Consider the following 13,330-nt stretch of genomic DNA (forward strand, 5'->3'; position numbering starts at 1 on the left):
TTGGCCTGTTTGTAATGCAGTGATTTTTGTAATCTTTTACTGTGAAAATAGGGGACTAAATTTTGCTTTATCCTTGGGTTTTATTTCACTGTCAATAATAATTTTCTAAATTTCACTTAGCCCTTCTTAAATTTAAAATGGTAATATATAGCTGTTTTATATGCTGCACAGCATATTTATCTGCCTCATTTCTCTTTTCATATAGATTAATACAGGTTCTTCATTATTTGCAATTTTTTTTTACTATTTTCTCTTGATTTAGAGATAAGGAGGTTGGTTGGTTTACCTGTAGTGACTCCTGAAAATTTACTTTTTCAACCTTAGTAAAAAATTTAAACCCAAAATGGAATACAGATTGAGTAAATGTGTATGTTATTGTGCATGTAGCCTGTCAAGTTTTAATGCACGTGGCCTCCATTGTAAGTATTGTTTTCTTTTGGCTTCATGGTTAGGTTTTATCCCTTCCAGAAAAAAAGGGTGGGGGGGGCGCGGGCTGTGGGCTGGGGATTTAGCTGAGCAGCCTGCCTGGCAAGTGTGAGGTTGTGAGTTTGATCCCCAGTACCAAAAATAAATAAATAAATAAATAAATAAATAAAATAAATTTGAAAAAAAGAAAAACCCACACATGGTAACTGTGTGTGAAAGGGGCCCTGAAAGCAGTGAGTACCCAATCCCCTCCACACCCTGGCCCTACACAACTCATAGTCCAGTCCCTGAACCAGGACATCTGCCTTGGTAGCTTCTCCGGTCCCTGTGGTTACTGATCAGTCTCCATTTCCCACAAAAATCTGGTTCTGTGGCGCATGAACATCTACTCTACCAGAAATACTTTTAGATTCCCCAAAGGTCTCAGAAAGTTCCTCTTCAGATTTCTGAGGCTTACTGAAAACTCCTCAAATTGTTTCGCAGAACACTTCCATCTGTCAACCTTTCTTTGATTGTTTTTGTAGCTGGCTCTGACCCCATCTCTGATTGCAGTTTCTCCAATTATGGAATCAAGCACCAGTCCTTAGCTCTACGTTGGGGTCTGATCAGAACCGAACAGGGAAGAATAAATTGCTTAAATATCAGTTGAAACTCTCTTTAGGTGGTTTTGACATAACCAAAAAATGGAGGCAAAAGGACAGGGTTTGTCATCTAATAAGCTATGTGACCTTGAGGTCTCATTTGCAATTACCATTGATCTTAGGAGGCCAGGGGTAACTTTGTGCCTTGTAAAGTGTAACATCAATTATCTCATATGGAAATGTGAGGTCACAAAAGTCTTATGTGAAAGTGCTCCCATGCTATCTGAGACCTCAATGTGAGTGTCATGGCTTCTGAAGTGCCAGGCAAATGGGCTTAACATTTTCTCCATCTTAACTCATGAGATGCTAGTGAGCAACTTAAAATTGTTTTTGAGGCATAGATTTTCCACTGGGATGTAATATACTCATAGTACATTTTTTAGAATTATTTAGGAAAAAGGTTACTTTTTAAAAAGTCATGTTGGGCCTAATTTTAAGACAAATGTGTATTACATTAATAGTAGCAGTCTTTTGAGTCAAGACAAGAATCTTTTCCGAAGTGGACACCCTTTCCCTGGTAGCAGCCCTGCCTTGTTTCCCAAATCACAGTTTATTCCCTCCTTACTCACATCTGCTCGCCAGCACTTGCCAGCCACATGCTTGTTCTCTCTGTAGACCAAGCATGTGATGAGATGCTGCACTCACTTCTATTTCTCTGGCACTGGATTTTTTACCATTTCATTTCTCATTGTCTCACTCTCTGTTTTACAGAGCTCATCCATCAAACATAATGCTCATTTTTAAATGATTCTTACCCAGCAAAGTGGTTTGAGTTGTGGGATCACTGCTTTAATCTTGAAACATCCATGTAATTCATTAGGACTTTTGTTTCACTGAAGGTCAAAACAATCATAAAATAAGAATGGAGGAAACTTTAAAGAAATTAGTAAAGCATAACCAAGTGACAGTCATAATAAAAATTCAATTGTGTATGTTATCTTTGGATTCTTCTTTTCTATGAAAAGGGAAATGGGGAGAGAAAATGAGGAATTGTGGATACTGGCTGATTCTGACGAACAAATATCTTTTATTTGCTTTTTTCCTAAAGATAAGCAAGCAATAATAACCCGGTAAAGAGTTCACTTTGTCCTAATATACTTTCTACTGGGATCGGCATGCTAGCTTGCATTCTTTAGTCTTGTTAACACAATCAATAATAATGACACTATCTATGGCTTATCATTTACAGAGAGTTTCTCTCATCTGTGGTCAAATCAGAATTAGATACTGATTCATTTTGGAAATCAGAAAACTTATGTTCAGAGGAGTTCTGTAGCATCTCTGGAACTCAACACATGCATTTTAGAACTGGTGTAAGACCAAAAGCATTCTAAATTGAAAGCCTTTCTGCTGCTGAAGCGGGAGTAGGGCAGTGGGGCGGGGGGTGTCTCGTTGTTGAACACCTGTTATGCAGGACAACTCTATATGTGCTATTTAATTTTCACAACCGCCTTATAAAGGTGGATGATGTTAGCACTATTTTAGCTAGAAAGTGAAAACTCAGAGGAATTTAATTACTTGCCGAGGGTCATGTAGCTGGTAGCAGGTCATAGATTACCTTTTATCTCTTCCATTCCAGATTATGAATCCTGCTCTAGAATAAATAATATTTGTCCCCAGTAACCCCCACCCCAACCAACACCACAATGGTGTTGTGATTATGTTGCCCAGTTTCAGTACCTGGTGAATTTTCATTTGACAAATAAAATTTCTATAATACTTCAATATTATTTTGTTCCTTGTAAAGGGAAAATGATAGGAAAATGCTCAAGGGTTTTTTTACTTCCTGAGCAATATCTGCTCTTTCCTGTCATCCTAATCACAGTTCGGATTGCTCACTCCCTCTTTTCAGCCTACTGTCCTCTCCCCATCACTGGGAACCTTCTTTTTCCTGGAGCTTGATTCCAGGTTACATCAGTTTGTTCCTTTTGGTTTTTTCTTGCCATAAGCAAAGCTATGAAAATACAGTATGTATAGGAAGATAGCAATATAAGGAGGACAAGAGGAGATGAATATTGAAAGCCTATGTGGCATTTTTCTACGAGGAAGGAGAACTAATTGAAGAAAATCTAAAGGTTTTTAAAAAATCAAGGGAGGCAGGCCCCAGAAAAACATATTCCAAGAAATGAGGTAATACCACATTCCAAAGGTGGTGACTAGGATGAATAGTAAACATTAAATAACAGTTTAGCCCACATAGATGCTATTGATTAATTGAGCATGAACAATTCCTATTGTAGGAGAACTAGGACTAAACACAAGAATTAGTTGAAGAAGAATAGAATTTGAAAAAAGAAAAAAAAACACATAAATTTAAAGCGTATATATGGAAGAACTGTTAAAGAACCAAATTCAGAGCCAGGCTAAAAGAAAATGTCAGCTAAAATCTTTCAATACTCAGTTTATTCAGAGGAAGATGAGACTTTGAGCGGGTGAAATCTAAGTTATAGTAAAAGCTATGTCACTTTCCAGTGCTGTGACACAGGTATATAACCTCTTGTTTGATCTTTTAAAAAAGTCTTATATTTCAAAATAGTTATGTGATGTTTTGCATGTTAATGTGAAAAATTCTGTGGTGTTGCACACACGTTTAATCCTAACTAGCACTCTAGGAAACTGAGACAGAGGAACTCAAATTTAAGCCCAGCCTGAGCACTATAGTGACTTAGTAAGGTCCAGTGTCAAAACAATAAAAAAAAAATTTAACAAAGGGCTTAGCTTAATGTGAAGGCCTGGGTTCTGTCCCCAGCACTATGCACACACACGTGTGTAAAGCCCTGCTTACTATATATTCTTGATTTTGTGACATTTCATTGGAGGATAGCTCAGTAAAAAGTATAAACCCATTGTTATTAAATATACTTTGACATTACTTTTATTTAGACTCTGTTATCAGTCATGCTCACTCTACTGTACAACCCCAGACCATGAACTGAATAGCTTCCATAGGTTTCCAGTCACTCTTCTTTTATTTAAAAGAATCTCTGGAGGAGCACAGAGGATATGTAGGGCTGTGAAACTCTATATGATAAAATAATGGTGGACATGTGTATTAGAGATGTGTCCAATCTTGTTGGATGTACAATACCAAGAGTGTCTCTGATGTAAACCATAGGCTTTGAGCAATAAGATGCTTCAGTGCAGGTTCATCACTGGTAACAAATGCACTGCTCTGGCAGGGGACTCTTTTAGTAAGAGAAGCCGTATGTGCATGGAAGCAGAGAGCTATTTGGAACATCCTATACTTTCTGTTCGATTATGCTGTAAGCCTAAAATTTATGTAAAAATAAAATCCATTATTTAAAAAGAAAAGAAAAGCCAAGACTGTTAAATGAATCCAAAATGCCCTTGTCATATTCAATTTACCACTCACAGTCTTCCCTACCGTAAACCTGGCTGCATTCCCAGAGAATGCTAGTGCAATAAGAAGAGGGATTTGATCCACCCATTTATCCTTTCTGGTCCTTGTTTTCTTAGCTCATCCTCCATCAATAAGAAGGATGGAAAGAGTGTTAGGAGTAGAAGAGAAAGCAGATGTCTACTTAGCTGCACATGCAATTGCAATTCTCTCTTGGCTTCTACTGCTGCCCACAGCCTCTGTGTGACAAGCATCTGGTGCTCCTTCCCATGAGTAAAGTCTTCAGGGAGCCCTGCAGGGCTCTCCAAATACACAGTGCCCTGGCATGGGTGACTGTAATGTTCATTTAGCTCATTTAGCTCCCTCTTGTCTCTATCTTCCAACTTCCCATGCCTTATCCAGGAGCCAGACCTCTCAGAGTTGGGCTAATTGCAAAATGTCTTCAGGGCAGCTACCTACTATGGTGTTTATTGATCCATGGGAAACTCAGATAACTTTGTCATAGAGCTAACCTCTGGGAGTTCAGGCCTCCGGATTACCTCCTCTCCTCAATCCTGCACTCTCTTTGGGTTTGGGTAGATGTACCCTTATAGAAATGCAGATAAACAGTCCCATTTCTGAAGCAGATGCTATCCAACCAGCCCCCTGGCTTCTGCATTGTGAGAGTGAAATATTCTACCCCTTTTTAAGGAGGCTGGTTTGAGTCTTAGTTGGCAATTTTAGGGCAACAGTCAAAGTCCCACTCAAAGGTCTGCTATCCTTTAAAACACATTTCATTTTATCTGATGCAAACATTTTGTATTCTGTGAGGAAAAACAACCACCAATCTTGGCTAAAACCTCTAAGTTACCTACATTTAAGTTTTATATCCCAGGTTTTAAAACAGTTAATGTAATCAAAATTTCACTGGGCAGAAGTATGTCAAAAAGATTAATTAGAAATAAAACTCATAGTATCCCTTGCCTTAATGTTAAACCTTCTTAGAAAACAAGCTCTCAAATAAAATGTATGTGGTTTGGATGGTAAATTTTATTAAGGTCATGAAGTGAATTCATCTGGGCGTTTAAATAGTGTTTACTGAAAAGTGTCTCCAACTTTCATGAGCACAAACATGCAATTGGTAGGTGTGTCAGAGTATTACTGACAATAGAGTCAAAGGCCTCCTATAACAGAGCTATGTATCCCTGCTCCTCTTTGCCAGGAAAGATGAATTGCCATGGTAACACTGCCATGAAATAATAGGTCAAGTTTTATCCGACTGCCTCAGGCTGATTTTATTAGGTTTTACTTAGAAGTGGATGCCATTGTAAAACGGAGGTTTTGGTGTTTCAAAGCTAAACGTCATGACAAGAAAAATCTGATCAACAAGATCTGCTGTGGTGAAAAGGATGGACAAAGAACAATAGACAGGGAGAACATTTAAATGGATCAAAGAACTATTTAGAGGACAGTTTATTAGTGTTCTCTTCTAAAACATGGGCTTGCTTTATGGCTGCTTGTAAAGAAAAGTGTGTGTCAGTGAATTCACATTGATGGTACAAGATCAGTAGGGAAACATGGTTTATAAATTTTATTTTAATGGAGGATTAACTGCTCTGAAGAAAAAAATATGTGACAAAAAACATAAAATATTTAAGATTCCTGTTTTTCTTGCTATTTTTATAAGACTGCAATTGATTCTGTTTTATTCCTGTTTGTGGGAATGAGAAAATAAACAACTGTGTGGAAAATAACACCGTATAAAACAAGCGACATGTAATTAATCAGCAGGTTGCCATTCCTAGTGTTTGAGGATGCTGTGATACAGCATGTATATTGTGATTTTAAATGTTTTTGAAATCATATCTCAATCATTTGGGAATGAAATTTCAACACAAAGAAATGTATAATTTTTGTCACATCAAGCAACATTTTTTTGTCTAATAGGATATGCCTTTGAGCAGATATAGAGAGGTCATCTAGTGTTTAAGATTTATCAAACTACATTCCTAAACTGAATTTTACCTCAGTGGAATATAGTAGTGTGTTTTAGCATTACATCTTTCCTGATTTCACAATGAAATAATCTTACACTACTGCACAAGACTACCTTCAATTTTCTTCTCTTTCTGTAATGTACTAAGGGTGGTGTGAGCAACTGTGGAATTTATATTGTTGCTTCCCTGACCCTGAAGGCTGCAAACTGGGGTCAGTGACTGTATTACTTTCTTGTGGCTGCTGTAACAAAGAACCACAAACTGGGTGACTTAAAAACAACAGAAATTTATTATCTTACAGCTCTGGAGGCAGGAAGTCTTAAATTAAGGTGTCAGCTGGGCCACACTCTAAGAGAGCTCAGGGTAAGAGGTGCTCCCTGCCTCTCTGCAGCTTCTGGTGGTTGCTTAGTCCTGGATGTTCCTCACTTGTGGGTGCATTACTCTAATGCCTGCCTCTACCTTTACTCGGCCTTCTCTGTGTGTTGTGTGCCTGTGCTTTCTCCTGCATAAGACACTAGATAAATGACTAGGGCATCTCCACCTGATGTGATCTCACTTTAACATGACCGCAACTCCAGAGACCCTTTTTCCAAATAAGTTCACAGGTTTTGAGATGAGAACATCATTATATCTCTTTGGGGGCTGGGGATTTACCTCAGTGGTGTAAGCACCTGCCTGGCAAGCTCAAGGTTGTGAGTTCAATCCCTGGTATTTAAAAAAAAAAGGTATTCTAACTAATAAAATTCTTGAAGAATAGGCTTTTAGAATACACAAAATATACGGGCTGGGGATTTAGCTCAGCGGCATAAGCGCTTGCCTTGCAAGCAGGCAGTTGAAAGTTCGATCCCTGGTACTGATAAAAGACAAAAAAAAAAAAAAAAAAAAAAAAGAATACACAAAATATGCTTGGATACATAAAATAAATTTGTTATGTGCCATGGTCTCTGTTTACCAGAGGTTTGTTGAATTATTTCATGACAGTTAATGTTAAACCATTTGACTTAACCATAACTTAATATTTTGGTGTTTCTAAACAATTCCTTTAAGGTGAGCACCAGCAATGTACCATGGTATATAATAGTTATTGCTTATATGAATGATATTCCACTTACCATGTTTGTGTCCTTTTGGAAATTCACCTATAAAAGTATTTTGTCGTGGATCACAGCATTTCTGGCCCCTGCCACTTTTCCTCTTTGGGTTATTATGCACTATTTCCTTTAGCTTAATTAAATTACTTTTGTTGATCAGTTAACACCAATGTGTCTTTTATTTGACTTTCCCAACTATAAAATTACCTACTTTATCATATACCAGGCTTTTTGCCTTTCAACCTATTATTCTCTGTGTAGACAGTCAATAAATGTATTTTGATGTAGTGCTATTATTTTTCTTTACAAATGATTCATTAAATTTTCCCTTTAATTCAATATAGAAAGAATTAACCATCCAAAAGAAGCAAATTACAATACAATGCATACCTTTTTACAAATGAAAGCCATCCCATCAATCTTAAAAATCTAATTTTACATAATTAGAGAATGCTGCACATACAGTTAAAATGTTTCATTAGGGAAAAATTTTAAAAGCAAAAACAAATACAGAAGTGCCAAAATTCTAACTAAAAAGTTCTTAGCTACTGTTTGTCAAGCTTGTAATGTTTCTCATTTTACAATTCTTTTCCTGACAGATATTCAAGGATTTGCTAGTCAAACCTACCACTAAAACAAAACAAAAAAAAAAAAAAAGGTTTTTTTTTCTGGAAACATCAGTGGGATATCAAAATATTTAAACTAAAGTGATTTTCTGGACAAAAAAGAAAGGGCAAAAAAGGACAAAAAGGACAAAAAAGAAAGCTATTGCTCAGAGGATAAAATTTCTATCTTCTACTTGCTTTTCTATCCTACATTTTCCCTGTAAGAGATTTCAAGTTGTGTTTTTCAATCACAAGAAATCTACATTTATTGAAAATCAGCAGGTATTTTCTGTGATTGGAGCCAGCTAAAGAGCAGAACAACACCAAGCCAGCTTTTGGGACCAGCTTTCTACACGTGGTGCAAAGAGGCACCAATTTAATCAGTTATCTTCTGAGACCGTTCACATTTAATTATGTTAGTGGCACTTGACATTATGAAATGTTCTTTTCTTTCAAACATAACCTGCTATGATTAGTAAATGTCAGATGTAATGAAGTGTTTTTCTGACTTATTTTCTTCCAGATATTATGGAAGAAGATGCTAATGAGTTTGCAATTCAGAAATTGTTTTCAGTTTTCAACATGGTATCTACCTATTAAATGATTTTTATTCTTTACATTTTCTTTCCGTCTAAGAGGTATTTTCTTCTTTGTATTCCTCATGGCACTTTGACTTGGTGCAATTTCTTATTCTCCCTGAGAGATTTCAGGTGATGAACAATTCTAATTAGATTCTGGGTTCAAATCAGAATGATGTTGAAGATCTGACCCCTTGCTGTGACCTAAGTACTAAGTACTATTTGAAAGCTTTTCTTTCAAAAGCTATTTCTCTCTCTCTCTCCCTTTCTCTGTTGCTCTCTCTTGTTATATAGTTGCTATCCAGTTCTGTAGTTTCTAGCAGCTTCTTGTAACATTTCAACCACAATATAAAGGACCTTTGATTTCTGCTGTCTCAAAGATTAAATACACCCACAATGTGAAATTGATGCATTTTATAATACTGAAACTAGTTTCTGCACTGTCACAATAAAATTAACATCTAATGAAAAGGGACACCATCAGTGGAAAGGGTCAAGAAGAAAGATAAAGCCACTGTTTCCCACAAAACACTTACAATGTCTGCGTGGAACAATGTGCTTGACAGGGAGAGTCTGGGTTACCATGTCGCGGGGTCTGCAGTGTTTTTTTCCCTCTTCTCCTCTAACTTAGAAATTAGAGGAAAGCTGTGCACAGGAAAGCAGCAGGCATGGAGTCCCCCAGCCTGTACAAATCCACTCAGTCAGTGCCAGGAAGATATTTTGGCATGAAAAAAGATATTTAAATTTTCTTTGTAATAGTCATACACACGCAATGTAATTTATATTTACAGATAATATGTTCTAGAAAATATAAAGCGAAACCCAATATGAAAAAATTCCTACTCATTAAGTGTTCTGCTAGCCAAAGAGCAAATATATAGTATTACAAAATTTGATTACATTTTGCTTTTTTAAAACATAGCCTTCTAATGCTCTTTGTTGTGGTGATGGTGTTGGTGGTGCTCAGAATCTAATCTAGGGCCTTTTGCCTGCTACACCACTGAGCTACAAGCCACCCAAAACAGTCTTTGGGCATTTGATTCTGCATTTTGATCTCTCGATAGATAGATAGATAGATAGATAGATAGATAGATAGATAGATATTCATTTCAGTGACTCTCTACAAATATCAGATAAATTCAATATTGCCTGCTTCATGCCTAATGAATTTGTGAATTTGTCCCAATTATACACAGTTTATGATATCCCTAAGCATCCACATTTTCATTTTTTAATATTTGTAAAATATTAACCATATTACAATAAAATGTTCAAATAACACCTGGCACTAAATATTATATTGTAATCAGGACCTTTTGTATTTGTGTTATTATTGTCGTGATTCAATTCGTTTTACTAATTAGCCTTTCATGTACCAGTTTCTAAATAATTTTTACCCTTAGAACATTTAACATTTTACGAATGATTTCTAATACCATTATATGTGTTAAAGGTATTGATATTTGTTTTCTGTAGTCCAGTGTAAACATGTTTCCGAGTTTGTCACTTGGTTTCCTATCATTTCAGCTTTACCTATACACTTCTTCCATATTTAAGATATTGTCAAATTTTCATAGACTAAAATCTATATCTTGTTTTTTGTTTTCTTCTTTTGGAAGTATGTTTTGAAACATCATTCCCTACTGGTTTTGTCTTATTTTCTGATCATTTCAGGACTATAATGTGTGTTCATCTTTTCTTTTAAACCTTGTTTTCCCCTCATTGGCTTTATAAAAAGTCACATCCTTGGCTAATTTCATTTTATATTCTCCCAGAATCATTCACTGATCCCCAACCATCTTTGGTGATATCTCTCTAAACGGAAGGTGTGAAGAGAAATGTGACACACAAAGTAGGAGGTAGTTTTAAACAGTTTCCACTGTGCTGTGTAAGCATCCAAGCAGAATGAGGACCCTCAATCCTGCCCCAGTAGTGGCTCCCTGCATGACTGATTTCATTTGTTAGTGTAAATGGAGCTCTTCAGTGTCGTCCAATACATTAGCTGTCCCTTCGAGGCCAGTGAATCTTAGCGGGAGCTGGTATGCACTCTGCGTTCAGAGCAAGCATCTCAGGAGTAATGAGATAAAGGGGACCTAGACTGAAGTCAGAGAAAAGATAATATTTTGTCCAAAATACTAAGCACCTACAGAGTTCTAGGAAAGACAATTTGGACCCCATCCTCCAGGGAAAAGTAGCAGAGGAGGACAACTGAGAAGCTTTTGGGTAATAAATGATACTACAGATAGAGAATGGGGTGAGAGTTGGTTGAATTAGGAAACAATTTTTTAGCTCCAATACATGTTCCATCTACAAGGGCCATTTAGGTAGTCATATCTGTCTCTGATTCCCAGGTTTAACCATTACACACTATCTACAGAGACATGAAATCCATGTGTTTGTAAGCTGCTGTCTCCCATTATGGGTTAGCCAGGCTCCCCAGGTGATAGGAGCAGTAGTCTGTACTTGTCATTTATAGAGTACTCTTTGCTTGCTGCACTGTATGTGAAGCATTGCACATGAGTTATTTCCTACAGGAGGAATATTAAAGTTCAGAGAGGTTTGGCAACTGGTTCACATTCCCCCAGCAAAGGAAAGGGCAGGAATTTAAACTCAGACCCAGTCATCTGATTGAGACATCAACACAAGCAGGTGTTCTTATTCTCATGTTATGGTTGAATAAGCTGAGATTGAACTGGAAGCTCTTTAAAAGTACAGATATTTTCATAAAATTTCTTTTTCTCCCAGTAGTTTATAATAGCTGACAGACCACAAATGCATAATGATGGAGCTAATACAGTTTTCTTTCATATATTCATATATATATGAATATGATAGACAGGCAGATACTCTTCCCTTTCATTTTCATAATTAGATGCTGATTAATGGAACTGAGATTTGAAAAGGCTACTTTGAGCTGCATGTGTGTCAAGAGAACACCAATTTTTCAGAATATTTTAAAGCTGTCATATAAAAATTGTTAGGAATAACGACATGAAAAGATAGGTATACATTGCACATGCATTTTAGAATTTGTGTTGTGACTGTTTTGTGTATTACTAATCACCTCAAAAACTGTATTGCCTTATTTCTGAGAGATTATCATCACTCTTTTTTAGGACACAGCAGGCCAGGAAAGATACAGAACTATCACCACAGCCTATTATCGTGGCGCTATGGGCTTCATTTTAATGTATGATATCACAAATGAAGAATCCTTCAATGCTGTACAAGACTGGTAAGTTGGAGCTAATACATCACTAATGATAGCTTTGTATTTCACTTTTTCTTCCCAAAGCAGTCACCAAACTACAGCATCACATATGTGTTTGTTATAGGGTCCAACCCTATAACATAGATACTTCATAAGCCAAATAAATGGTGATTCTGCTGCAAATCTTTTGTAAGAGATTGATAGGAAGTTGTTTTGGCAAATTGTCTTCATTTTCTTGGTTTCAGTGGTTTTCATCCTGTGGAGACAAGTACATTGCTGTTAATTTAAAAAGGAACAAATAATAATGTGAAAATTTGGTGATCTAAAATAAGCATCTAAAAATGAAGGCCCATGGGCCAAATCTGACCCACCATTTGTTCTGTAAATAAAGTTTTATTGGCACATAGCCAGGTTTATTTGTTTATTGTCTGTGATGCTTTCACACCACTATAACCAAATTGAGGAGCTGCAACAGAAACCAGAAGGCCTGTGAAGCCTAAAATCTTCTATCTGGCCATTTACAAAAGAAGTTGGTTGATTCCATGTCTAAAAGATTTGTTAAGTAAGTTATTCAACTGAAAATCTTAAGAGATTGGGGTGAATGGCAAAAATAAATCTAAACCCTTTCTGACTCACAGCTATATCAAACCATCTGAAAAGGCCTCTGCTGTGAGTATGATTTGCATTGAGCTGGGGGGAGCTTATTGCTGCAGCTGGGGCTTCCTTCATCCTGTCCCACTGACACCTTCGGAGGAGACAGAGGAGCCAGGAAGAAATCATGAAGTCCAGCAGCAGGGCTCTGAAGCACAGCTTTTCTATGGAAACAGCCAGAATCTTGTCTCAGGCTTTGTGTGACATTAGGGGGAAAACAGCCATCAGGACTGATGGCACATTTTTGTCTCTAAATAGTCACAACCCATCTTACATAAGCAAGCATTGGACTGGCAATATCAGGCAAAGCAAACAGCATTCTTGTTTTGTTTTGTTTTCTACAACAGTATTATCCGAAACAATTTTTTTTTTACATGCATAACATCAGCTCTATGAAGGTCAAATGTATTTAACTGTTTCCTTTAAATGCTAATTACTCATCTGTGAAGACATAATATATGAAATAATACCATTGACAATAGTAACTTAAAAAGGAGGAGATAAAGATTATAACTGAAAAGGATAGGTTCAAAACTTACAAGAAAAATAATTACCTTTCACAGAGAGAGATAGAAGAAAGTTTAAGTAACCTTACTTGTGGTAAGCTGAATATGATATTGTAAAAAATGCCAGTTCTTTTTAAATTAATTTATAAATTTAAGGCAATCCTAATTAAATGCCACCAGATTTGCTACAAAACCAAATGAAATAGAAGATCCAGAGATATCGAGATTTAGTTGATGATAAAATTAGCATTCAAATTAGAACTCAAAATGACTATTGGGGTCATGGT

The 13,330-nt window shown here is 36.5% G+C and overlaps 1 protein-coding gene across 2 annotated transcripts in view; it reads left to right on the forward strand.

Annotated features, from left to right (window-relative positions):
- Positions 1 to 13,330, forward strand: part of Rab3c (RAB3C, member RAS oncogene family) — a 254,491-nt gene that overhangs the window by 124,680 nt on the left and 116,481 nt on the right. For both annotated transcript variants that reach the window (XM_063258204.1, XM_013152905.3), the window contains exon 3: positions 11,792 to 11,910. In XM_063258204.1, coding sequence (XP_063114274.1) covers positions 11,792 to 11,910 — 119 coding nt within the window. The remainder of the gene's footprint in view (positions 1 to 11,791; positions 11,911 to 13,330) is intronic.

The sequence above is a fragment of the Cavia porcellus genome, unplaced genomic scaffold (genome assembly GCF_034190915.1).
Source record: "Cavia porcellus strain 051 isolate PalLab524CR breed Dunkin Hartley unplaced genomic scaffold, mCavPor4.1 scaffold_11, whole genome shotgun sequence".
NCBI classification, from domain to species: domain Eukaryota; kingdom Metazoa; phylum Chordata; class Mammalia; order Rodentia; family Caviidae; genus Cavia; species Cavia porcellus.